Genomic DNA, 27484 nt, shown 5'->3' with positions numbered 1-27484 from the left:
CAGCACCACTGAATGATGGTGCACCTGTGAAACAGCTGAAACACTGGTGGTACCAGGTTGCTGGGGGAAGGCAGCTCTGAAGCCACTCAGATTCTGGATTTAGTGTTCTAGGATGTCTGCCAGACCCTGGGATGGGACACTGGTAAAAATTAAAGGAGGTAGTTGGTTATATTTGCAGGGGGCTAAAAAAAAAAGTGTGATATGCACATCTAAAACCACCTTATCTATTCATTCATTTTCATTTAAAATACTTTTTTCTTGTAGTTCTGGGGTATCTGGATGCTGCCAGATTCCTGATAGTTGCCACAATAAGTAGCACTGAAGTAAATTTTCTGTGATAAAACAGGGACATTCACTAACAACCAAGTTTTCCTTTTCAGGACACTGTGTCATCTTCATAGCGCCCTAACACAGCTGCTCACTCCGTTCTTTTCCTTGTGGGATCCTGGAACCACACTCTGTATATGCCTTATAAATCCTCCATTTTTCTATAAATCAGCTGACCTGCCCATACACCATCTTACTGTTACAGTAAGCAAAAGTACAGAGAAGTGCAAAGAACATAACTTTATCCATTTTATTTAACTAAGATTTCTTTTCTTCCTCTTCTTATTGATAGTACTGTATTGATACCACTCTGCAGGAAAGAATTAGTTAATCTTTAATAAAGAATACTGCAATTAATAGAAAAATATATCCTGCTAAATGTTTTCAATGATCAATATCAATGATTTTTGATTTATAAAGCTTAAATATGTTTATTATATTACAGTGCTTTCAAAATAGTGCTAATGTAAGCTGAGATTGTGTCATGATGAGAGAACTCAGATGTGATAAAATAGCATTACATAGAAAAGCTGTCTTTTTGTTTTGTTTTTTTTTTTAACTTCTAGTTTTCTGTATGCTTATAATCCTTCAGATGGGGGATTTTTAGGTTTGCTTTCCACAATCCAAAAAAAAAAAAAAAAAAAATCCTGCCACCATCACATCCACACTGCACTGGAGAGTAGTAAGTAAACTTGACTGAACAAAAATTGTATTCATTGAGTTTTTGATGCTAACTCAGGGTTTATGAGCCTCTTACTTAAAACAGACATGGAAGCTCATTTATTGTCCTTCAAAGTGCAGGTAACTTAAATAAGATTTACTCAGTGAAATACCAGGAACACCAACTGTATCCCACCTCAGCCACCCCATTACACAGTTCACTGCTGTCTTCTGTCTCTCCCATTCCTGCCCTTCCACTACTCATTTCCCTTTGAATTCAAAGTGAATATTGTGCCTGATAGATCTTATTACCAAGATCTGCTGAGCCAGAATAAAGAAATGCTCCATTTAGCCCAATATCCAAACTCCAAAGGAGGCCAGTGTCAAATGCACTGTGAGATACGTGAGCATTGATATATTTCAGACAAATGGAAGAAAACACTTTTTTTTTTTTCCTCCTCCCCTTTTCCAAGCAAAATATAGGACATGCTTTTAAAAATGCCAGAAGAAAACTCTGTGCCTCTGAAAATTGGTAATGGTTAAATCGTTTTCAATGTGCCTGCTTACCGTTTTCTGAAGTTAGACTCATGGAATGAAAAATTTATGGTTTACTGATTCAGGAAGACTTTTGAAAATTGCAGATAAGCTTCTGCGTAACAGAAGCATTTCAGAAAATATCGTTTCAATGGGACAAAAGGTACAAAAGGGAACCAATTGCAAACATTTGTAGAAATAAAACTAGTAATTAAATTCCTGCAATGAGAGCTCTAGAAGATTGCTGTACACTGGGAACTGGATGAAAAGGAACGAGGTTAAGTAGCAACCTGTTGAAGGAGGGTTTTTTCTCCTATTGTGTGAAAAACATACCTATTTTGAGATAAAAGTGATATATACATGAAAGGCATATCACACACAGGTTATTGCATTTGTTAACATACCAGTACTTACAGTTATAAAACATTTGCTCTGTTCTTTCCTTAGGTTTTTGGTAACATATCACAAGAAATTGCATCAAAGAGCTTGTTTTTTTTATGGAAACCAAGAATAATTAATTCAAGGTCATAATAGGGATAACCATTTGCATTATGTAATTAAAACTGAGCTCAGCATTCCAGGAAAAGTGAGACATCCAGAAGCAATACCACACCATAAACTTTGTGTCAAACAGCATTGGTAGCTGTGAACACTTATTTATCCAAGTTCCCTGCCAAGCAGGATTTGGGAAGGGCATGGATCTCCCATCAGCACGGGCTATTGGAGAGGTTTAGGCTCATTCCAACTGCATTTCTTTTAAAGCTGCTCTTCCCAGAGCATGCCATGCTTCATGATTTTATCACAGTTTCCAGAACAAGCAACACATTAATACACCGTAATTTTCTTCAGAAGAACAGACTGCCAGAGAAATATCCTGAATCAATGGTTTAAAGAAACAGAAATGTCACCAGAGGACACAAGGAAAAACGATGTACCACAGCTTTGGTCACCATGAAGAGACTAATTTATTTTTTCTGACTCCAATCATTTATAGTTCTCAAAAGGTGCCAGTCGATTGGAAGGTGAATGTGCCACCTCTCCAACAACACTGGACAAACTACCAGTCTATCAAATTTCTCCACCTCTATGAAAGAATGCAAAACAATAGGTTGTTTACAGAAAGTTGCGTGAGATAGTTCTCTACAAGAATGTAAATTCAGAAGGCTTTAGAAAATCCTAAGAAATCAGGGTGACACAGAAAGAGTTACATGTTTAGCTAGATTTACTTAGGGGCTGGAGGGGAAGAAACAATTAAGAGTATAGCAAGAAGAAATAATAAGGGATAGTTAATTATTAGCAGACGGAATAGTTAAGGCTCAGATATAAATCATGTATTTGTCTTTACTGTGTTTAAAGAAGCAGGATAGGATGCTGATGTAATTGTGAAAAAGAAGGGGACCATGGCTGCACTTGGGCCCTGATACTTGACCTAAAGCCAAGGGGTCCAAAGCCTATCAACAAGGCAAAAGTAAAGGGTCACTTTGACCTCAGAAGAGCAGACCCATTTCAGAACCCACTGGCCCATTTCAGAACCCACTGACCCATTTCAGAACCTACTGACCCATTTCAGAACCCACTGACCCATTTCAGAACCCACTGACCTATTACAGAACCTACTGACCCATTTCAGAACCCACTGACCCATTTCAGAACCCACTGACCTATTACAGAACCTACTGACCCATTTCAGAACCCACTGACCCATTTCAGAACCTACTGACCCATTTCAGAACCCACCGACCCATTTCAGAACCTACTGACCCATTTCAGAACCCACTGGCCCATTTCAGAACCCACCGACCCATTTCAGAACCCACTGACCCATTTCAGAACCCACCAACCCATTTCAGAACCCACCGACCCATTTGAAATGAAAGTCTGCACAAGCATGAAGGAACTTTGGACTTATTTAAAAACATTTCACTATGAAACAAGGGTAGGTGGGATTAGGTAATGAATATGTATTAGTTTTTTTAGGAATTATATGAATATGTAAGACTTTTTTAGATAAATAGAGAGCCAGAGCCTGTGATTCTTTGCACATGCCTTTGGAAATTATTCCACTTGTGCCTGGTGCTGTAATAAACACACCACTTTTCGGCTTTAAGTAGTTGAAGAGTCATCTGTCCATGCTTCTTCCTGCTATGCAGAGAACACTTCCCTCCAAACCAGCCCATCACTGTCCTTAGCAATTCATGTGGGCACTGAGCACATTTGGCATTTGTGTGTTGGAGGCACCACTGCTCTGCTCCGGGGTTTGTCTCTGTTCCGTGCTGGACACATCCACCTTCTCGCAACAGAAGTTTGTAAAGAATTATCCAGGTCCCCTCCCCCACCAAATGAAATTCCACATGAGAAATCCCCTCAGTTGGCAGATTATGGGTTTTCATCTCCATGGTTTGGTAGCAGCTCTTCATGAAGCTGCTGTGAATGGCTCCCCAGCTCCCCATGAGTTGCATGCACTGTAAACCACTGAGGTAAGGCTATGGCTGAACTGGGGGCTTTTAAAATATATATAAAAATTTTGTACTCAAGAAGTTACTGAATTCATTTCATGCCTATTTCTGGATTCATATATAAGCCCCACTATGTGCAGATGTCTGGTCCACTCACATCTTTAAAGTAATTAATCTTTTTTTCTTCCATTTGCACGGTTTCAGAAGCCTCTAAAAAGAAATGTTTCCCCTTGAAAACACACATATTTATTCTGAGCAATCCTCTCTATAGTTCTGAGGGCTTTTCCTATATTAATAAAAGTTTCCTTGGAGCATTTCTGCCAAATGTGATCATCTTTCCTTTATTACTTTCTAAAAACTAGGATTTCCTTTTAAGGACTTCATAAAGAATAGTTAAGACAGCATATAGGTTAAATTGTGCTCTACTTAATGACATTATGTAGACTGGGCACAGCAAAAGTGTGTCTGGAAGCGAACTTTTCCTATGTCTTTTAAACACATAGACATTATTAGACCTTTAGCAAAAACAATAATTTCATATAAGGGTGGCTAAATCTTCAAAGGGTCCTGGAAATACATGTCTTAGAGCCAAACCATAGTTTATGGAAATCAGAGAAAAATAAAATGGCTCTCTTCTTTCACTTTGATTTTCCAACATCTATCTTGTATGAATTATTACATTTATTTCCATTTCAAATCAAGACTAGCACAAGACTTCAGGTCATCAGCAGAAGAGAAGGAAAAACAGTGACATATTCTTGTATTTCTATTACAAGAAAGGATTCTACCTAATACTATCTATTAAAATCAGTATTATATTTCACAGATTTCATTATTCCCAGATGTAGAAACAAAAATTAGCAAGCTCTTTCCTGTTAAAAGCTTCAGTATAAACATCCCTTGCTTTTAATGTATGAACTGATTGGAGCAAACTACTCAGTGGAATTCTTGAGTTGTTGGACTGTTTTTGAGAAACTTTTGAGTGAAACTTTTCTCCATATATTTCTTGTCAATGATGAAAGAGATTGACCATTTCTCAGGATTTTAAGGGAAAGAACTTAGCTTCTACTGCCTTATATAGTCAATTTTTCCTTAGTCTGGACACTACTGCAATGAAAACTTCCTCATATATGCAGATATAAATCAGTATTGAATTCATAATTAGATTTTCCCCATAATAATAATGTATATTTAAAAAATATATATTTGAAAGTGCTTAAAACAATCTTTGTTTTTGACACAGAAATGTTGGGTTGTTTTTAGGTCTTTTTGGATTTTGCTTGCTTTGTTTTTTCCTTTTTTTTTTTTTTTTTTTTTTGTAAAAATTAATCTCAAAGGAAGAATTATTTTAATTATTTTAAATTACTAATTTTTCTTCTAGAACTCCTATATCTCCTTTCTGAATGCAATGTCCAAACTGGCATGGCCAGACACAGTTTAATTTATTATCTAGTTAGAAAGAAAAAAAGTGATAAAATTTTTTATTTATCAGGGAACAAACAAACTTTATTGCAAAGATAAGCAGAAAGTCACTTGGGAATACTTTTTGCCTCCACTGAGTAAAAAGCCAGCTTTGGAACAAGACAAGGAGCACCAAGTCTTTTTTTTTTAATTATTTTTTCTTCAATAGGCAGTGAGGGTGAGAGCAGGTAAGAAGTGTTAAAACACATAAATGACAAGCTGTGAAACCCTGCAGCAGCACTGCCTTTGCTGTGCCACTCTTTTGACATTAATGTTCCTAATTAGCAGCCCAGACAGCCTTGTACTGACACAGTGCCTTGGGAAAGTGAAGCTGGAATGGATTTTCTCTGTGCCTCTTCTACTACCAAGAATTTGCCATAATTCTGTCTGTAATGCCACCTAAAAATATGATTTTTATTAAAGATGTCACCATTCAATAAGTCAGACACACTGGTGTCTCAACTTTTAACAGCCATGTCCAGAGTGATCATTACATAAGTTGAAAAATGAAAAATCAAGTGAAGAATATCCATCCATCTTTTTCAAATTAATCATCCTCAAATATCTGATTCCTCTGAATTAAATCCATCTTCAGAGATACTCTCTGTTAGAAGCACAATGCAGAACCTAAAACACACAAAATTTAAATAAGCACTTTAAAGCATCTGGATTTCAAGTTCCTCAGAAGAAGAGAAAGCTTTTCCTTTTCTTTGTGGAGTAAAAGTATTTCAATTTCAATCAATTTGGTTACTGACAAAAATATCATTGGCTTTCTTTCAACCCTGGAGCACAATATACTGCATTAAAAACCTATAAATGTGAACACTGAGAAATAGCAGTTTCTCCAAGCTAAAGAATTTTCAAAAATATAAGAATAATCTAAATATTAGGAATACTTAATGAAAGCATCCTGATGGCTCAGAAAGACACAAAGTCTCTCAGAGACGTGGCCGATTCAGGTGCTCTGAGATTCAGGCATTCAACTTCCCAGCAGGTACAGAAAAGAAAAAAATCTGGGCATTTGGTGAGGAGCTGGAAGAAGTTGTAGCTGCCCCATCCCTGGAAGTGCCCAAGGCCAGGCTGGACGGGGCTTGGAACAACCTGGGACAGTGGAAGGTGTCCCTGCCCTTGGCAGGAGAGTGAGATGATCTTAGAGGTCTCTTTCAACCCAAAGCATTCTGTGATTCCATGATTCTGCATTGGCTGAGGTGGAATATTGAGCAGGTACTGAGAGAGAAACGTGAAAGTGTGGCTTTAATAAACTTCCTCCTTCTACTGGAAATCCAAAAAAAAAACAATATTAACAACAATGACAACAACAATCATCAGCAATATCCTCCTCTAACAAATTCCTTTACACAACACTCGGTGGAAATGTGATGATGCCCCAGATATGTTTGTGCCTTTCCCAGGAATTTTACAGCAAGGTAGCAAAATCCAGTCCTAAATTCTTAAGCATCTTTCTTCTCCTTTTGTTATAGAATGATTCTACCAGGAAATGCATTGAGCTTCTGGAAGAAGTCAGACGAATGAAATTTCTGTTATTGGGCCCTGCATCACAGAGCTGGCTGTGATGCCAACAGGTTAAAGGAGCATAGAGAAAGTGTGAAACAATTAAGTAAGGGCCTTGTGAGTGGCCCTATCTTCTAATCCTGACTGTTAAGATTTGTACAGAGGGTGAATTTTCTGACATCAATCTCATGTCAGAAATAAGTAAGAATAGCTGAAAACCATGACATTCCTAATTTCTGCATTGCTGAGTCTCAAAAACATTGCCCAGTGATTGCAAACCTGTAATGGGGTCCCAGTGGCCCATGTACATGCTGAACAATAAAGACAGATTTATAGAGGTACATAGCTATAACAGTCTTTTTTTTTTTTTTTTCTTCTTTTTAGCTGAACATTCAACAGCTTCTTATAAATCTAGTGAGACTGTAAATCAAACCCAGTTATTTACTTCAAAGCAGTTAAGTCACCCACTGTTAAAATTAAAGCATAATTCAGCTGCAACAGGCATCCCATCAAACACGTGGCCTTGGAGAGCTGCTGTGGGGACACGGCGTGGCTGCTCCAGGCTGTGACATTCCCTTCCTTCAACCACCTCCCACCTCCCTAGGACAGCCCCCTGCATGGGTTATGAACCCCATAAACCTTCATCACACAACAATAAAGCCACTCAAAACGTTCTTCCACAGACAGGCTAAGCAGCAGGTGATTACATTGCAAAGAGATGCCAATAAATGTATGGAGTTACTTCCACAATGCAAAGTATTTCAGGGAAATGACTTCCAGAGAAACTTTGAACAGTTTAATACCAGAGGTAAGCAACAGTGCCTTAAGAAATGCTTGTTGGGGAATAATTGAGAAGTGAATTATGTCTGACAACTCTTAAAAGTGGGTTAGGCAACTCAGGAAAGGAAACTCACTCTGTACTTTTTTTTTGCAGAAGGCAACATTTCTCAGAGAACACTCACGCACAGGATCCAGATATGCTGCAGGTTCTTGCAGGCCATAATTTTGTAGGATAATTTCATCTAGCCCACTCTAGTTGCTCTTAGCAATAAATGTCTAGACAATATGAAATGCAGGACATGCCATGGCCCACCAGTGTAAATCAATCCCAAAGGACATTATTACACTCAGTTTTAATCAGAAGGTAATACTGACCACAGATTTAATTGACCATTTACTGATCATATTTATTTTTGTTATAAAGATGCATCCACATTGGGCACAAAAGTCCTTGTCTTCATCTCAAACATATTAGAGGAAAAGGAGATTAACAGTTGCAACAAAGAAACAAAAAAACCACATTAAAAAAAAAAAAACAAAAATATCCAACTTTATTGCTAGAATAAATATAACTTGCTTTTAATATAATTAAAGTCTGCATACGGAGTCCATTTTAAATCCAGCTTGAGAATTACAACTTGGACAATCTAATTCTTAATATTAAAAAATAGAACCTGCACGGTTAGCAAACATACACCTCATTTCTTCACACGGTATTTTGGAAACAAAACCCTTTCATGTACTTTACTAGATAAAAAACCTCTTTTTTAGGGTTGCCAAGGAAAGAAAAAAAATTGCTTCTTATATTAAGGACACTGATCTCTTTTCTTAATCTTTTCCTCTCCCTCTAGCAGAGGGATCATCACACCATGCCATCAGCAGACTGGCACTCCTGCCAGACTCTGAAACCACTGCTCAGCACCTACAAAAGTCATCTGAGAAAAACAAACAAATAAAACCCTTCCTTCCTACCAGTGCTGCAACAGACAATAAAAAATGCATCCCATGTAAACATTACCTCATGCTCCCTTTCTCCCTCTCTGTCCTTTTCTTTTTTTCACCCATTTATTACATATTTGAAATATCAAAATAGTAACCTTTGAGAAGAAGACTGTTATTCATTATATGTGACCTGATCAACAAAACAGACTACTGCCCAGACTTAAAATATTGACATTGTTACTGCACTTGAAAATAATAATAATAAAAAAAATCCTTGTTTACTCATTTCCAGTAATGCAAGAAATAAAAATAAAACATGGCTTAAGAGTTATACATAAATTATTTTTCTATCCATTTTCAACCAGATATCAAGACACTGCTTTTTTGTTGTTGTTTATTTATTTCTCTCATCACCCCAATAGTGCTGCTATTGGTCTACCTGAGCATTATCTTAAGCCAGAATGGCACCATAGATCCCCTTAAAAGTCTCATAAATCACTCACACAGCCAATGCTTCCAGAAATATGACTCCAACTCAATGTGCTTATATGTCAGAACCTGACCTTTGCTTTCAGAAGGCTTCCAGCCCTTCCCTTGCCCACCCTAGGAAGATGTGAGCCCATAATCCCACTTCTTCACAACCCCTCAAGTCCCAGGTACCTTGTGCCAACCACTCCCACCTTGTCTATCTCCCAGCATTTCAGATTTTAAACCTCACAGCGTGTGTTATTCTCTGTTATTCACAGAATTGACAAAATCACCAGGTTGGAAGAGACCTTCAAGATCATCAAGTCCAACCCAGCCCCAGCAGCTCACCTAAACCCTGGCACCCAGTGCCACATCCAGGCTTTGTTAAACACAGCCAGGGATGGTGACTCCACCATCTCCCCGGGCAGCCATTCCAGAACTTTATCACCCTTTCTGTAAAAAACTTTTTCCTAATATCCATCCTATACTTCCCTTGACATATTCTACATGTACAGGGGAAAAGACAAAACACAGCATATTGCCTTTCTTCCTAAATCACTGCTCCTTTCAAGTAAACAATAAAAACAAATTGTCCCAAACCTTGCATAGAAGTGCAGAGGAGAAACACGAATCTGCACTGCACCCTCCTCCAGAGCTCCCCTTGTCTTCCTCCTAGCAATAATTTTTACTCATGAATTTTTTTCCTACCCTGATGTGAGCTCAGTTCTGTGCTGAGGGATCCCAAAAGCAGCACAGGCTGTGCTGTGACACTGAGTGGAGCAGGGGCACAGCCCCAGGTGCTCCTCAGACCCTGTCCCTCCAGCCTGCAGCAGCTCTGCTCTGCAGAATATGGATCACAGAGCATTCACAGGCTGTCATAAAATACATTTTCTATTACTTCATCTTACTTGAGTTGCCTTTTCTCAGTGGATTTGTTTCTGAAGGTAATGCAGGGGTTATGGCTGTTTAAAACAAATCTGAATTCTGCAACCAGTTGTTCACTCAGTGACAAAACAATATCATCTCTGAAGAGCCTTAAAAGGAAAATACATATTTTCAGTATATGCACAACTAGAAGGGAAAAGGCACTAAGAGAAAAGGCATTAATCTTTTATAACACATTATACTTATCTCCTTATATATCAATAGAAAAAACTCTCCCTGATTAAAAAAAATATGATAATGCATTTAGGTAAAAGAGCAATAAACAACATTCAAGCCAAGTCCAAAATTTCCAAAAAGAATGAGGGCACTCTGAACTGTCAGTTGTGGCACAGTCCCCACAAACTCCTCAATCAGCTCATTATTTTTGCTTACACAGTGTGACAGAAATGTTATGGAACCCAAACTTTGTCCCCAGCTCAGAACTGCCACAGTGAATGCCTGGCCCAGCACATTGAGTGGCAGCTGCTGGGTGACATGCTGATAACACTCAGGACATCAATTTTATGCAAGCAAACTGACCCTTTACAGAGCCTGTCCTTATCATTTCATTGCTTACAATGGTTTCAACACTTTCTTTTTTTCTTCCAGAACAAAGAAAATCAGATTTTGCCTTTAGCAAAAGTGATCTACTTCAGACAGAACATTTGTTGCATGTAATTTGTCCGTTTCAGAAATGTGCTTCACTCAACTGTTAAAAATGTACAAGTAAAAACAAGATTTTATTTTATTGAACTCAACTGACAAATTATGAAAAGGACAAACTTTGTTGTTAGATTTTATTTATTTCCATGATGCTGACACAATCCATAATGTTTTCAGCATTTCAAGTTCAACTCCAAAGCTGAAGTCACAAGAAAGTTCTAAATCAAATTTGCTTCATTCCAATTAGAAATCCACAATTTTATGTATTGAGAAGAAAAACAATATTTCCATGATCTGGAAATATTACTTGTTGAGCCAGTCATTGCTTCTGCCAGTCAAAGAAGTTAAAAACTGAATAAAGCAATCCTATATTAAATCCCCACAATCAGATGGTGGTTTTAATTTGTCATGTCCATCACAATCTAAATAATAATCACAACATTGCAAAATATGTAATTCATCTTTTTGTAAGGGCTCCTGATAAAGTGATAAGGAAAGAACAAGTCCTTTATTTATTCTGACACACACACTTTTTGGCGTGCCTCTGCCAAAAACTCCAGTCCAGCACAGAAATACCCAGGCTGCTCTGAGTACAGAAAGCAGATTAGGCAAAGGTGCTGTAGCAGCTGGTTTTAATTTCATCACATATGTAGCTTCTATTTCAGATTTGCTTCCATTAGTGCAGTTATTCATTGTTATTCCTTTCTGAAAAGCATGCTCTCTATTTACCCTTTTCCCTTCAGTAGAACAAAGCATCAGATCAAAACCTGAGTTTTGAAACAGCAATTTCCAGAGGCCATGAGTTTGATCAGGAGTTACATAATTGTGATCTTAGCCTATGAATCTTTTAGTTGCATAAGACATACAAACAGATTTTTTCTCTTTTATTTTTCTTTTCCTGCTGTTTCCCCAAGATTTACAGCAGGTGGAATGTGTGGTTCAGCTGTGCCATTCCCTGGAGGTCACTTCCCTGAAGACTCAGATCTCTGTGTAGCACAGAGGATTCCTAACCCTGCTCTGGCTCATTGCTAACAAAATACTGTTCCCTCACTGCTTTAGCTACTGATAAATCTCTCCCTGGGATGGACTTTGGTCTGCAATTGCTCAAGTGCTTCATTTTTTATATCTAAGCATGGTTTCAGTTATGATGCTGGATGCAAACAAACTGTTTTTTGGAGTTTATAGTTTTTATGTCCCCTTTGCTCCTATAAAGGCAAAAGTACTTTCAAAGAAGACATAGACTTTTTGAAGTTTACTGTAATGCTGGTCACAAAAAATCTTTAGTAGGCAGAAGAACTCATTTAATGACACAATCCAAAGTGCATTATAAAAAAGAAAAAAGCCCAAAACCAAGAATTCTTGACTTCTTCACTTGAATTTAGCAGAGTGTTTTAGGACTTTAATGAAGTCTGAATTAAATATTTGCATTAATAAATAAATATCTGTGTGGCAAATTTGCTGTCAATTAGTCTAAATGAAGCAAACTTGGTTAGCAATGTATGTGAGTTGCATTTACAAAGATATTTTACCACTCAAGAAGACAACCACTGGCTAAATCATAAGAGATGTGAAATTTATAGACACAGTAGAAAAGTACCAGTAGAAAGCTAAAAAAGTTATGCATACGTAATTGGCATATTGAAATATACTGAAACATTAATCATTTCTTTTATTGCCATTAAGAAAGTTTCCAAGAGTGCATTTGAAGCCTCAAGTCCATAAACAACTTTACTGAAATGGGCAGCTTACAAGTGTTTTTCTCTTATTTATCTCCTATATCTCTCCTCATTGGAAGAAAGGCCGAAGACAAGCTCCTGTGAATACTGAGGAAATGTGGAATAATTCCAAGAACAGTTCCAGTGGCTACTGAGTAAAGAAAAAAATGAAGCCAACATGGTGAATGTGGATAGTAATGTTTTATGGAAAAATGTGAGTCTAATGCCATAAAACATGCAATAATTAATGCCACATTTCAGAAACAATAAATTACTTGGTTTTTATATTAAAACAAGTAATTTATTTAAACAAATAATATGTTTTTTGTTTAACCAATACTTCACTACTGTTGTATATGAAGATACAAGTACTTTTGTAAAATATTCACTACAAAACTGTGATTCACATTAGCAGAAACCTAGTTATCTACACATTACATCTCTATAGTCCCCACCATTACTTTATTACACCTTAAAGACCCTGTTAACAAAATCAAAATGCTACTGTTTTGCAAGAAGCATAATAATTCAATTTGACAGAGATGAAGAGTCCCTCAGAATTCTGACTGATAAATTTATGTGGTTGCCGCTACTTTGACAAAAAGCCCTTTTTTCTTCACAAAACCCTTCTGCCCCTGTGGGAGTTTGCTTGCTCTTGTATTTCCTCCCTGGTGCAAGAACTTTTCTACCCAGATTGGGTTGGGATGTAAGGAAGACATAAAATGATCCAGTCATGTCCCACTTTAGGAAAACAACAAATCTGGAGTTAAGAAGAAAGTCTAAAAATGGTGAGCTAAGAAACTGATAAAACAGGGAAAAGGGAATATGACAATTCAACACTGATAATTTTTGTCTCTTTGCAGAGAGAGCATTCAGGAGACTGCTCCAGGCAGAGCCTAGGAGTTTAGAGAAGGGGGAAAAAATACAAAACAAAAGCAATCAAAAAATTTGCACTGAGAAATGCCATTGAGATAAGGCTTTTTATTTCCTGTGCTCAGTCTGAGATGTAACTGTCCCAGATAGAACTACTGAAGAATAAATAAAGAACAGATATCATGCCAACTTTGCTAGGAACAGAAGACAGAAACAGGGTTTTGACCAATGTCAATGCAAGATCAATTGTGGAAGGTGGATGAGTAACAAAGCTTGAAAAATAGTAACATCACATCTCTGAACAACTGAAAAAAATCAATTTGTGGCAATTAACAGTCACTTAATAAGCAGCTCTGGTGTCAAAAAGGATTAAGTGCAGATCACCTAGCTTTGGAGGGAAATGCCACCAAGTCAGCCTCTCTGCCATGGGAGCTTGTGCCTCAAAGTGACACAACACAATGTTGTGGTGACAATGCTCAAACCAGTAGAACGATTCCCAAGCCACATGGAGAAGTCTGTACCCAAAAGCAAGCAGCAAGGTCTGCAGCAAGGTCTGCTGCAGGTCTGTACCTGCAGCAAAAGCAGGTAGATCCTTCAAAACTAATATTTAGAACCCCCTAAGAGAAGAAAGGCCCTCTTAGGGTTTCAGCTATAAAGGTTACATCTTAACTTCTGTGCAAACACCATCGAGAATTGAGGTATAGACCTGCTTATATGAGTATTATTAATTAAAAAAAAAAAAAAAAGATAATAAATATGCAGTACATAGCACAAAGGATGATACCCAAGTGATTGTGCTTGCTGGAGCAGAAAGGTTGAATGAAGAGATATGGCCTATCCTTATCCTTCCACTTACACTGATAACCATCAAAAAGGTTGTGCAGAACCAATAATCAGCAAAGACAAGGAGCTATAGAGCACCGGTCAAAGGAAGTTTCTCTACAGGCCTAAGTCTCTAAAAAAGTCTTGGCATTAGAGGGGACAGAAAAACTTTCTGAAAAAGAACAATTATCAGATAGCACCATTTCCTGCACTAAATAGAAGTCTGTACTGTGCTAGGAAAGCACCTTATTGAGGCTGTATCAAATCCTGGATCAAAAGTTCTGTAAGTTCAGGGAATCAGAATGAGGAATAAAACAGCTGCAAAGAATGCATTTCCCATATCATGGAGCATGAAGATCGGAAAAAAAAAAAAAAAAATTGGGCTTAAAATATCTGAAAGCACATGGAAATTAAAACAAAATGTAAACAGGGAAACACAAAAATCCCAACAGACACTGAGGAAAACATGAGGAAGACTCGGGAAAGATGTAGCCTGACATATAGGACAGAGATGGACCAAGGATGACCCAAGTGGATCAGTCCTGGTTTCCTGGTTCTCTGTGGAACACCACCAAGTTCCAGAGCAACAGCCTGTGCTGGAACCTGTGTGAGACAACATCCACGAGCCACCTGGAAGATGACACGAATAACAAGGTGATGAGGTCCAAGAAAAATGAGGTTTCCAGAACCGCAAAGAGGATGGTCTGTTTTGAAGAACTGCAGGGCCTCAGGAGACTGACTGGTTGGACAGTGAAAGGAGATGGGAAATTATAGCTGAATAAACAGTTAATGAGAAAATTATCCTGGTTTTGTATATTTACTCATGGTTCTGTCTAGAACAGTTAAGAATGAGATGTTGACACTATTGAAAAAAAAAAAATTAAAACCTAAAGGCAAAAAGCAAGAAATCCCACCTTTGGACAAAGCAAGAAAGTCCATTATCCCAAACCCAGCATTTGATCGGTCTTCTCAGAAATGCAAGAACAGCAATGCAAGATCAGTCAGAGCTTGAGAAGTCCATACACAGGAAAATTATTGTGTGATACTCCCTTAGGACACTCTTCTCACCTCCCATTTGGGCCCCCATGACTGATTCAGGTGCTCTGAACACTACTAAGGAACCATGTGAGGTATAAATGACCTTTGAGATGAAATCTGCTCCTTTCTGTGCATCTTCAAGGCACATGGGCTGTCTATCACAGCAGGAAAAGCAAACCCACATTCTACAACTCTGTGACAGCTCTTAGTGCCTGTCTGGAGGCAAGTTTGGGGCAGACTGTGTAGGAATAAACACTTTCCCCCAGATCTTCTCAGTTTTGCTCCTGCAGAGTAAGCCAAACTTTGCTCTGATTTTCCATGAATATTCATGGCAATTCACAGGAATTGCTGACAGGAACATCATCTCCAGTGCTTGGTGTTTCCTTCAGTGACTGTGCCTCAGCAATGCCAAGGGAAATTACTGCAGCTACTCTGAACACAGCAGTGTTTGTGGATAATCACTGCTGAGAAGTGATTTAGGTCAGGAGGTGGAGGAGCCATTAGGGAGACCAAAGTCAGGGAAGGAAACAGTACTGTACCCAAACAGACACTCCTGGATCGTGATCAAATTCCCTGGGCTCACTGCCTGCTGTTCTTCACTGCCCTCAAATCCAGAAAGTGGGAGATCCAAAAAGCCAGCCTGGATTGTGCCCAGCAGGTCAAGCAGAAGGTTCTGGGTCCCACAAACAGAGATGCAAATCCCTCTCCCTCCAGAGACTCCAGGCCCTCCATAACCACCCCCTGCTCCCAGCCTTGGCAGGTAAAAACTAAATTACTACAGAAGAAACAAGATGTTTCTTTTAATCCAGAGTGGTCCCGTCCAAACACAGCTGCCAAGAGAAAAGCCTGTGCCCCTTCCCAGGTGAGGTGTGATCAATTGTGGGCACAAAGCACAGGTGGCAAAGCTGAACACAGGCACTGCAGCATTGCTTGTGGTGTGCTGAGATAACAGAGTGCCAAGAAAACCTGAATCAAATGTCAGCCAAGCAGAAAATATCATGCATCATCATTGAAGCATCATCCCAGAAGAGATTTTGTTCTATTCTGTAGAAGAATAGCAGCTAAAACCCAGGTTGTGCTGCCTGATGCTGGTTTGTAGAGCATGAAAGGTGCTTGGTGCTTGTAACGATGAAGACACAAAATTCCTCCTAAAATGAGGAAGAAGGAGATTCTTGCATCCAGAGGATGCTGCTCTGGCCACCTCTTAGCTCCCACACACAAAAGCATTCATGTAAGATTGCACATCATAACTTTGAAAGGGCAGAAAATTGGGAGATTTTCCACATTCATGCCATTAGGAAGAACTTTTGTTAGTTTGAACCTAGAGATATCAGTTTAAATAAACTATTGTTCCTGGAAGTCTCACTGTACTCACTGAAGTGGGCTGTGAGATGTCAAAGAGCACCCCTGTTACTATGGACAGAGGTTGCACAAGCCTCCCTTACAGGAGCATCACCTCTGAAAGCCCATTTGGCTCCAGTACTGTCTGCATGAATCTTTCCCAAGAGGAAAATTTCCAGCTTCTCTTCCAAAAACTTCTTGGTCTTAAAAAGACAAAGATGAAACAACGTGACAATGCCTGGCCTTGGCTGAGACCAAAATGCCTGTGCTGATACTGCTGTGCCTGCAGAACGCTGTCCTTATGTGAGGGGATAAAACTACCAAACAAGCACTGAGATAATAAATATTAAGAGTGAAATTAGCCTAATTACTGAGCACGAGGAGGCATCTCTGCAGCTGCACCTGTTCTCTAGATCAAAAAACACCCAAGGGCAGGATCAGCCTCTCCTCAGCCTTTCTCCCTCTGCAGAGTGAGACACTGACCAAGTTCCCCAGTGCTTCAAAGGATCTGATTCCATCCATCTGGGACTCATCCTCTCCAAAGTGAAGTCACATTGGACTCTTCTGAGGATGAATGGTAGAAATTAAAGGACTATAATTTCCTTTCTTTTGTGAATCCAAAGCTAATGTTCAGTACCTGGAGCTGGTGCTGCATGACCCATCATGAAAACGAAGTCATTTTCATAGTCTCTGCTTTCCTAGATGGTGACTTTCATCTTTAAAGATGATCTATATTCTTTGTTCCTAACTACAAGACTTACTTGCCTTCACTGAAGAAAACACTTTGAATAAATGTACTTCAAGCAGTCCCAATCACTTTGTATAACTGACTTTCTAGCATATTTTGTGTCAAATGCAAATTTATTTTTCCACTAATAAAATGATTAGACGATTGGAATAAAAAAGATAAATTCCACAAACACTGCTCAGAAAACCTTTTATGTTTGGGGTTTTTTCCCCTAGTACTTTTAGAAATAACTTCACACAAACACAAAAGAAAGCTTCCTATGAAGAACAGAATGCACAATTTTATGTGAACCACCCCATGGCCCTACCCATTTATTTGGCTTGAGCTGGCAGAGAATGCAATTACGCTGGAAAACATTTTCCTTGACAGAGTTATAAAATTAATTTGCCTCATCAGGTGTAGTGCTGTATGAGGAAGAGGAACAGCAGAAATGACCTGACAGGTAACAGAAGGTGGAGCGAAGAAAAAAGAGAATTTAAAATCAAAACTCGATTTTGCAGCAGCCACAAGATTATCTGGCAAAAATACCAGGTAGAGCAACATGAGATTCCTGCCATGTCCTGGCAGGAATAACTCCAGGGTGTCTAGAAGATCCTAATTAGGTGGACAAAAGCAGGTTTCATGCTGCTTCTCCCTCTGAGGAGACATGCCCAGACCATGGGGATTGATGCAGCTCCACTGAGCAACACAACAGAAGTGTCTGTGGATGTGTGTGCTTGGGAAAAACACTCCCACAGCTACATCTGTGAGAGTGTGTCAGTCAGAGCTCCCAGAGAAGTTGTTTTATTGAAGTCCCTCAGCACTATTTCCCAAATCAAAATCAAAAAGTCAAAGCAAGTCTCTGCAGTCAGTTCATGTCCAAGGGAATTATTATTCTTCATCTAAATAAGATTGAATGATTACCATGAAGTTTGAGAAGAATATTAGAGACCACAGGCTGATGTGTGCTGGCATTATGAAAAATGAGCAGCTCATAAATTGCAGCACTGTATTAATTTCAAACCCATGCCAGGGCCTTTGTTTTGCAAACAGATGCAGTGATGCACCTGGATCAGAAATTCTCTGGACATGCAGGGAACAGGGGGACAGGAACACAGGGGAAGGGGTGGAAGGCTCAGGTCCACTCTGATGGTGCAAACATCATGACAGAAAGCACACACAGAGTTCAAAACAAAGCACATTTTGCCCAGGACTGTGGATAATTTGATTTTTCTTGCTAAAAGGAAAACAAAATATCAATGGCTAAGTGAATTGAAAATGCACAATGAAATACTACCACCATGATCTTTAGAGTACTTTGATATCTAAAGTATAAAAAGCCCTCTAAAATACACTTAAAACATCTCCAAAAATTGCAACTGAATAGAAGAAACAAGAAGGAAAAAAAAACCCTACAAATAAATATATTTATGCCTAGGATAAGAGTGTTCACTAAAAGTAGAATACTCACAATGAGTGGTGAATAAAAAGATCCCCAAAATCCAAACCCTATTTTTGGAGCTATTTTTTAAAATTCAATTTATTATTCTAATACATATAAAATTAAGAAAATAGGTTAAAAAAAAACCTTACCCTGCATCAATGAGCATACCTAAAACCAGTTATCTTTATAGTCTAAAGCACAATCTCAGTGAAGAATTTATTACTTTTGCACCTCTAAGAGTTACAATCAAATTTGTGGTTTAAATATTCCTGAAGTCATGGTCAGAGGGTTTGAAATCCTTTCAGAGATATTCTTTGATGCACATCTCACCTTAAAAGGATTTTCCCAAAGCTTAGATTAAATTTCAGACCATCTCTGTGAAAGAGGAGGAAATTTATTTTTTTTCCATTCCCTGCATGACATTTTGCAGTCTGTTCACATGTTAATGCTGATGCCTTGAGAGGCTACCTGAAACAGAGGCTGGAGAGAGTTAAAGGAATAAAGTAGGGATTTATTAAAAGGCCTTCAAGGATACACCTTGGGCAGTGCAGGAGCCCGGCCATGGTTCTGCCCCAGATGGACTCTGAGTCACGAGTTTTCACACTTTTATAAGTTTTGACATATTAGGGTCAATTGTCCAATTACAGCTGCAGGTTATGAAGTCCCATCCTCCCATTTTTCTCTCCTCAATTTGCTGCTGTTTACACATTTTGGACATTTTTTGCAATGGTGTCCTTGGTTCTCAGGCTGGAAAAGGATTGTTTTGTCTAACTAAGCTGTGAAGAGAACTTACTAACACTTTATATGAGGTCTGGAGTTATACTAATGCAGTACAGAATCTGGAAAATAGGAAAGCTAAAACTTAAGGTGCCAGTGTGTGTGTGGATGAACACCTTCCTCATAAGTTAACTGTCCCACAAATTGAAAAGCTGACTGAGGAATAATGCTATAATGCAAAGGCTAATTTAGTGTGATGGCTTCAGGGGTTTTTAAATTTATTTTCTTAATTTTAAAAAACAGAGGCAGCACTTAATTTCCAGTAAGTCAGGAAATATTTTGGTATTTTTAAGAACTAACATACCTATGATAGTTGGTGTGCTAAATGTGGTTCCATTTCATTGTTAGTATTGTCCCAGCAGCAAAGAATGAGCTTTATGTAGCACTATTTTGCCAGAAAAAAAAATAAAAAGCCTATTACATTTGTTCTTCCATTGCACTGTTGGTTTTGTAACTCCCACACATTATAGTTAGTCTATAAAACCACACATCTTAAAAAACTTTGCACAGATACAAACACTGCAGCTCAGGCTGAATATATGAGAGAAAAACCATAAAATGGCTTCAGCGTGAGCTGCAATACTTAAAGCCTCAAGACTGTTTTGAGCTGAAATCCCAAAAACACTTCTGCAGGCCCCCTTTGGCCAGGACAGACAGCACGGTTGTGCCAAAACACTGCCAAATACTCACTGTGAAGGTTCTGGGCGATGCTCACTGTCCACTCCTCTGGTAAGGTCCCAGCTCTGGAGATCCTGGAGCACTTGAGCTGACTGGAGAGGTCTCGGGACTCAACCCAGCACAGGGTGTCCTCTCTGTCGCTGTAGTCCAGGGTCACCACTGCAGATCCCTTCACAGGGCTCCAGGCAGACATTCTGCTGCCATTAAGGTATAAAACCTCAATCGTTTCAGGGCTTGCAATCAGAAGAAGAGGAGGTCTGTCAGCAGGCTCTGAAAACAAAGTGAGGAGAGTTTAAAGGATTAACAAGCTGTATATTTCATATTTATCTTTTTGGTTTTAATGTAGTTTTTAATGTTCTAACCTGCTTGTTTTAAGATATGTAATAAATTGGTTTTGGTTTTATTTTCATAACTATCATATATTCCCAATTACTAGTCTATTTTATCCTGCTGTTCCAATGGTTCACATCATTAAAGAAAATTAATTACCCCAGCCCCACAGCCTCTGTTTAATTCCAAGTATCATTATTGCAACATTTTTCATGCCTAAGTCATAAAATGAAATACAACTTATGCAAATTATCTCTATCCAGATTATTGGCGTTTCAAAAAGAATTAGGGCCAAGAAAACCTGCAGAACTCATAAGGACATATGAAATTGTAAGATGCTTTCAAGAAAACCTGCAGAACTCATAAGGACATATGAAATTGTAAGATGCTTTCTATATAAGAGTCTATGAAATAGGACAAAATCTGAGGAGTGGGTGCTGCTCAAAGAAGCTATAACCAACCTGACAATAAATCCAGTGCAGTGAAACCTTAAAGGACAGAAACTCTGCAGCTTCAGGCACACGTGAAAAAAAATTGTGTTGCCACATCAGGAGCTCTCACCCCAATGTGATCTGCTTGTTTTCAAAGGAACACATCAATGTTTGAACACTGCTTTGACATGCAGCACTTTCTATCAATATTCCACCTAATGGAGTTTTCAAATTTTCCCTAAGCAGTTCCAGTTGGCTAAATGGTGAAAAAAATTGCATAAATAAAAGGATTTGACAAATGGTACTTCAGCAGCAGGTCTGATTAAGAGAAATTAATATTTCAGTGAGTACGGTGCTCGGTGGTGTCACTCAAAGCCACGGCAATAGGTGTTCTGTTCTTTGGTAATATCTGCTTTGTTTAAACATCTTGATGCTCTCTTTTTTAAATTTAGTTTTTTATGCAGAAAAAAAAATATTTCTATAAAGCTTTAGTGTGTATTCTTTTGAGTTTGGATTTCGTTTACTCCTTATTATTCTTTCTCATTCCATAATGTATATTCTGTCTCATTACAGATCTTGTCCCTCCCCAGTAAATGCCACATGAACATTTGTAAATCCACACTTCTGCAGTGTTACTTTTGGAACTTACTGCCTGTCCTCATCATCCCCACATTCACTTCCACCCATCCATCAGTCAGATCCAAGCATTATTTCCTCTTTGAATTTCAGAAGACATCCAAGAACTGCAGGGACCGAATTTCTTTGCAAAGCAATCCCTTGTGGTGCAAGCCATGAGTGAAGCTCTCGAGTCTTGTTTGTTTTTTGCTTTCCAAAAGATGAGGTGGTGGGGGGTCTTCAGTAAGTAATTTTTGTTTGAAATCTGCCAGGTAGGTCCCTTTGCAGTCAGTGCCTGTAAATCTCTCTTTCCCCCTGTTCTTAGCAACTTTTGCTAGCCTTGAGGAAAGGCAGATTTAGGAACTTCTGTCCCTATCACCCACTCACCCCAGACTGGTACAAAAGGAGAGTTTCCATCTGCATCCCGCTGAGTCTGGGGATTTATTTTTACATCCAACAGCTCTGTGCTCGGCTTCTCTCTCCCCACAAAATAACACCATTGCCTACCTCTGGATTCAATCACTCTTTCCCCAGCTACCAGCAGTGTGGTAAGACCTTTATTATGATTTTTGCTCTTATTCTGTGTGTTAAGCCGGATATTTCCACAGTCTGCAATATCTAAAGCCTCAAAGAGAAGGCAGCTCACAGGAGCTGTTTGCAGTTTCAAAGCCACCAGGTGGTTTAGGGCTGTGAGAGAGAACCAGATCTTTTCTTTGAACCAACCTCTTGAAAACTGTAACGAGGATTTAATACCTCACTAAACTCCAGAGAAAGGCTGCATTTTGGTATTAGGCTCTAAGACATAAAGGAATTCTTAAAAGGAATTCACTTCAAACCTCTTGAGCAGCTGGTGTAATCAAACCTGGCTGCAGACAAAGGTGTTGTAAGGACCTGTGGCATTGCCAAGAGGTTCCGCTCAACAGGCACCATTACACATTAAAAACACAGAAACTAGATTACTAGATTACAATTGCTTGAAATTGTATTTTTAAAGCATAAATACATGAAATAATTCAATGGATTAAAGCAGTTAATCATGGTTTTGCACAGCAGGGTAGATTACCTGCTATTTCAGTGTTACTCAGATAAAGGCTGATTTCATAATTTGAAAAGTAAAATATATTGGTAATAAAACTCTACAAAATATCAACATTTCATATGAAGATATATAAATCAACTTACTGTATAGCAAAATGCAGATGAAAAACAGGAGATACTAAAAAAAAAACACGTCCTCACTCGCACAGAAATTTCTTGTCTGTTCCTGGAGAACAGATTCTACGCAGCTTAAAAATTTTAGTGGACAGATTAGAGGGAGTTCCAGTGAACTGACAGCAGCTCTTCAAACAAGTGGACTTCATGCATGTTATTTTTTCACAAGTTTTTATCTTTTTTTTTTTTTTTTGGTTTTTCTTCTTTTTTTTTTTTTTTTTTCTCATTTTACAGGAAAGATAAGAAGTGAATAGCTCTTTAATCCAGGGAAGTTTTATGATTCATCCTTCTTGACTAAAATGAAAGCATCCTCCTTTGAATTATGTTTAAGACAGAGTAGTAGAAAAGATGAAAGACTTGCATTTCCCTCCTACCTGATCTTGTCTAAAATACAGATCAATAAGTGATGCCACAGCAAACCAGAAATGAAGGTGTTTTGCACTGCCAACAGACTTCTCATCTGAAAAAAACCCTCAGAAATGCCAGCATTTTCTATTTTTTCCACCACAATGATATGAAAGGCATAAACCCCAGAATCCAGTGCTTACAAACAGCTTCAACCCCCTTTTCCTGGGGTATACATTGTAAATCATAAGGACTTTGCTGTCACCAATATATGTATTGTGTAAAAATCTAAAAAAAAATCCTGAGAAGTCCAATTTTGTTTTTTACATTACTTTTCATGTTTAACCATAATGTACCTCACAAATGTTTTATTTTCAAAGCCTGAAAACTTCGTTTGGTGAGATTTTACAAGAAAATTGTGTTCTTAAATCAGTTAAACAGGACTGATTTTTTTTTCCCTAAAAGCTAGAATTCATTTTTTTCTTTATTCTTTATCAGTTCATCCTGCTTTATCTACATGACAAATGACAGCATTTCTCTCTAGACTGGCTTTGGATATATAAAACATATTAGGATTATTTTGTAAAACAGATTAATTTCTTTTCCTCATCCAGATATTCCCAATTCTGTAATTTTCTTTCCCTAAATACTCTTCTCATCACATGAAGGCTTTACAATTTAGGCATAAAAACTTGGTAAACAAGTAAGTTCTTAAATTCAGTAAACCACAAAAAGTGTGCTTTGTTTCATTTTTTAATTCAGAAGAAACCATTAACTGCCTCTTTATTCATAAAAGAAAATATGCAATACAAGTCTGGAAAAAGCCCACAGTGAGCCCCCAGCTGTTTTGATACCTATTTTAACATCCTTCCCAAAGGGAATGTGCAGCTAAAAGCTTTCAGCTCCAGAATTATTTAACTGTGCTGAGGAAGAAAATGCAGAATTTAATGAGGGCAAGACCTCACCACCTTCCCAGCTGAGTGTTTGGCTGCCTGAAGGGCAGCAAGGAGCAGCTTTTGGGCAGTTCTCTGCTCATTGTGCCACCCCACACCTGCAGAGATGGTTGAGAGGGGACAGGCTCCAAGGCCACCCAGCAGCTGATGGACCTGTGGGGTCACCACGCTGTCCCCAGCCCTGGGCAGGGTTCCAACAAGAGTCACCTGCTCAGCACCTCCTGCACCTCGCTGCTCCTTGTGGGAAAAACAGCAAAGGTAAGAAGGTTTCTAGAAGGCTGTGGAAGTAGGGCTCAGAAACGGAAAGAGTAAAAAACTTACAGCTAGCTGTAGTTGGAAAGTCTGAAAGTATCAAACTTACAGTAGTACAGCAAGCAAGGACATGAAACAATAGTCTGAGTTTTAGGCTTGGCTAGTATAGACCTCAAGACTACAGAAAAATATGCTCAGCAAGAGAGTAGAAGGTTTAAAGCTTAATAATGGAGTACTGTGTGTTGTTAATAGAAGGCATACAAGCAAGTATTTGTCGCCCTGATTTCTTAGGATTTTCTAAAGCCTTCTGAATTTACATTCTTGTAGAGAACTTTCTCACGCAACTTTCTGTAAACAACCTATTGTTTTGCATTCTTTCATAGAGGCGGAGAAATTTGATGTACTGGTAGTTTGTCCAGTGTCGTTGGAGAGGTGGCACGTTCACCTTCCAATCCACTGGCACCTTTTGAGAACTATAAATGATTTGAGTCAGAAAAAACAAATTAGTCTCTTCATGGTGACCAAAGCTGTGGTGCGTCGTTTTTCCTTGTGTCCTCTGGTGACAAGTATTGTGTGAAGCAGGTGTACATGTGCTTCTAGTGACTGGCTAGAACAATGATCAGTAAGCTTTAGCAATATGCTATTGGCTAGAAAGCTTTTAAAATGCTCTGTAACAAAGAAATTTTTGTCTGCTGGCTGTACGTGAGCTGCTCCCATCTTTCTATTGTCTCAACCATGTAATGAGGCTGAAGCTACAATAAAGCTCAAGGGACGTACCCCAAAAACCTCCAATGCACCCCTTAGTGTTCAGAAACCTCCCCGCTCATTTCCAGAGCCAGCTGGGGTGTTTGGTGTTCTGGGCTGTGTAGGAATATAAAAAGGTAAAAGACTCTAGAAAGTGCAAAAAGGCCCCAGAAAGTAGACACAAAGCTAAGAAAGGCTGGGAAATTTCAAAACCTTTTCATGGGAAGCTAGGAAGTTAAGAACCAAATGAACACATTTATATTTATCATAAGGAACAAAAAAGAACAAAAACCTATTGATAGTTCAAGATGTGAAAAGTCCTAGATATATGCTTTGCAAAGATAGAAAAAGTTTCCATCTTAAATAATGAATTATTGTGCATTGTTTGAGGTTCACAGAAGTCCTTTTGTTAATGTTAAACACACATGGGTCCTTTTCTTATTGGTTAGAGAATAATGGCTTTACACCTTTTCTTTTACACTATTAGTTCAAAGAATATGTAGAAAAAGGCTTTGCATGGGCTGCCATCTTGTCTCTAATCTAGATTTACATAGATGTTGCTATTTCCCTGTGTCTCTTGCTTTTTGCTTGCATGATCCAGACAGATAATAAATCCTAAGGCTACAACCAGTCAGGGTCCCGTCCCATTTGTGAGACACGGACCGATCCGACAGAGGTCGTGTCATGCCCAGGATCTCAGCATGGGTGGAAATTCATATTCAGAGCAGATCTGCTGTTATTAACTTTGAAAGCTCCACAGAAAGCCCAGCCTACACCTCTAGTGCTGCTTCTTATCTCTCACAGCTTTTACACGCAGGGCTGAATGTTCCTCAGCTCCTCTTCTTCATCTGTTTGACAACTGCTTTTGCCAAATGTAGACAAAGCACAGAGGTGGCACTTTTTCCATCCTTATTTGCTTTAGGTCCTTAAGGAAAAAAATTGATAAGTTTTCTAAGTGCTGGGTTTTCTTTTATCCTTAGACACTTTTTTTTCCCCCTTGGATTCTGTTCTTTTGATCCAAAGCTACCTTTTTTCCCAAAAAAAACAAAGTAATGGGGAACACTCCTTTCTGTGCAGCACCATGACCCTGGTTTGTATCGTCCTACAGGGATTTCTTTGATTAATGAGTAGTGATTCCATTCTGAGGAATACTAAAATTGTGAAAATGTCTGTCAAATAAACATGATAAAGTAGCAAAAAATACAGAGAAGTTCCTTATTAATGGGATTTGTTTCATCTTGACACCAGCAGCTAACTACAACACACAGTAACTACAACACTCAGTTTTCTGTGTGTCAAAAGGAAAACTAAAAGGGTCATCTCAAGCCATGTACTGGCACCATGAGGATTTCCTGATCTAGAATTGCATTATTGATTTTCATGTTGTGGAGAAAGAAGAATAATAAATTATTTTTACTTTGCATGGGCTCTCTTATCTTGCAAGACTTCAGGGTCTTTTTTGAAAAAAAAAGAAAATGTGTATGGATCAAGAGAAAACAGTATAAGCAGGAAAACATTCTAACTCTTAGTGGTGATCAAGGAAGGACACATCTAGTAATGCTCTTTAGGTGAGGAAGCCTCAAAACCATCACTAGACCTTTCTATTTTCTAATGGCAAAATAGTTACAAAAAGGAAGCCTTAAAAATATATATACAATAAACATGACTTGATACTCAACTGCAAATGCTTCAGTATTGTGGATGTTGAAGAATCCCTTAAGGAACTTTTTTTGTGTTTTAATATAAAAGCATTGTTAATTCATTATGCTGAATAAGAAAACACTGTGTACTATATTGCCTCATTAAGCACAATAGACTAATTTCCTCAAATACCCAATCCACTCTAAGTAATGAAAACATGCACTAAGCAACAAAAAGCCTCATGTGAATATGTATATCAGGAAATTCACCTCTTGGGATGATGCAAGGACAAAGCAATCTCATGTCTTTTTTCATCCTAAGGGTACAATTACCTCATGATCGTTTCCCCTGTCTCCATTGTCTTCCCAGAATAAACAGCCTTTTTTGTTTGTGTGAGGAAAATCTTTGATTTATTTATGAATTGGGAAACTGGGAACTCTTCTAATCTTGGCTGAATTGAGTATTTTTCTTTAATTAATAATATCCAGATAATAACTTTTGATATTTCCCTTGGAGTATTGTCTTAATAAGTGAAAAGTTTTTTTTCTAAGCTTGTTGTGCAGCTCTTTGTAGTGGAGTGAAGGAAAGTTCATCTCACCTGTGTTCATCTCTGTCTTTTCACATGAATCCTCCAGGAGCAAACCACAAAATATTTTCAGGAAGGTAAAAAGATGTTAAAACTTACTATTTTTGGCCTTGCAGGACTTGTTATCAGGCTGAAGCACATAGCCCTCCACACAGCTGCAAGTGTAGGATCCATCTGTATTTACACACGTCTGGCTACAGCTTCCATACATGTCACATTCATTCACATCTAAA

At 38.4% G+C, this 27484-nt stretch overlaps 1 protein-coding gene across 1 annotated transcript in view; it reads right to left on the bottom strand.

The window, feature by feature from the left end:
• LRP1B (LDL receptor related protein 1B) overlaps positions 1-27484 on the bottom strand; it is a 633449-nt gene that overhangs the window by 268998 nt on the left and 336967 nt on the right. Inside the window, exons 5-6 of the mRNA XM_068195161.1 lie at positions 27351-27479; positions 20155-20412 (exon numbers count right to left, since the gene is read on the bottom strand). Of these exons, the coding sequence (XP_068051262.1) occupies positions 20155-20412; positions 27351-27479 (387 nt within the window). The remainder of the gene's footprint in view (positions 1-20154; positions 20413-27350; positions 27480-27484) is intronic.

The sequence above is a fragment of the Anomalospiza imberbis genome, chromosome 7, assembly GCF_031753505.1.
Source record: "Anomalospiza imberbis isolate Cuckoo-Finch-1a 21T00152 chromosome 7, ASM3175350v1, whole genome shotgun sequence".
NCBI lineage: Eukaryota > Metazoa > Chordata > Aves > Passeriformes > Viduidae > Anomalospiza > Anomalospiza imberbis.
Note: the sequence above shows the minus strand (reverse complement) of the source record. Positions and strands in the feature narration are given on the sequence as shown.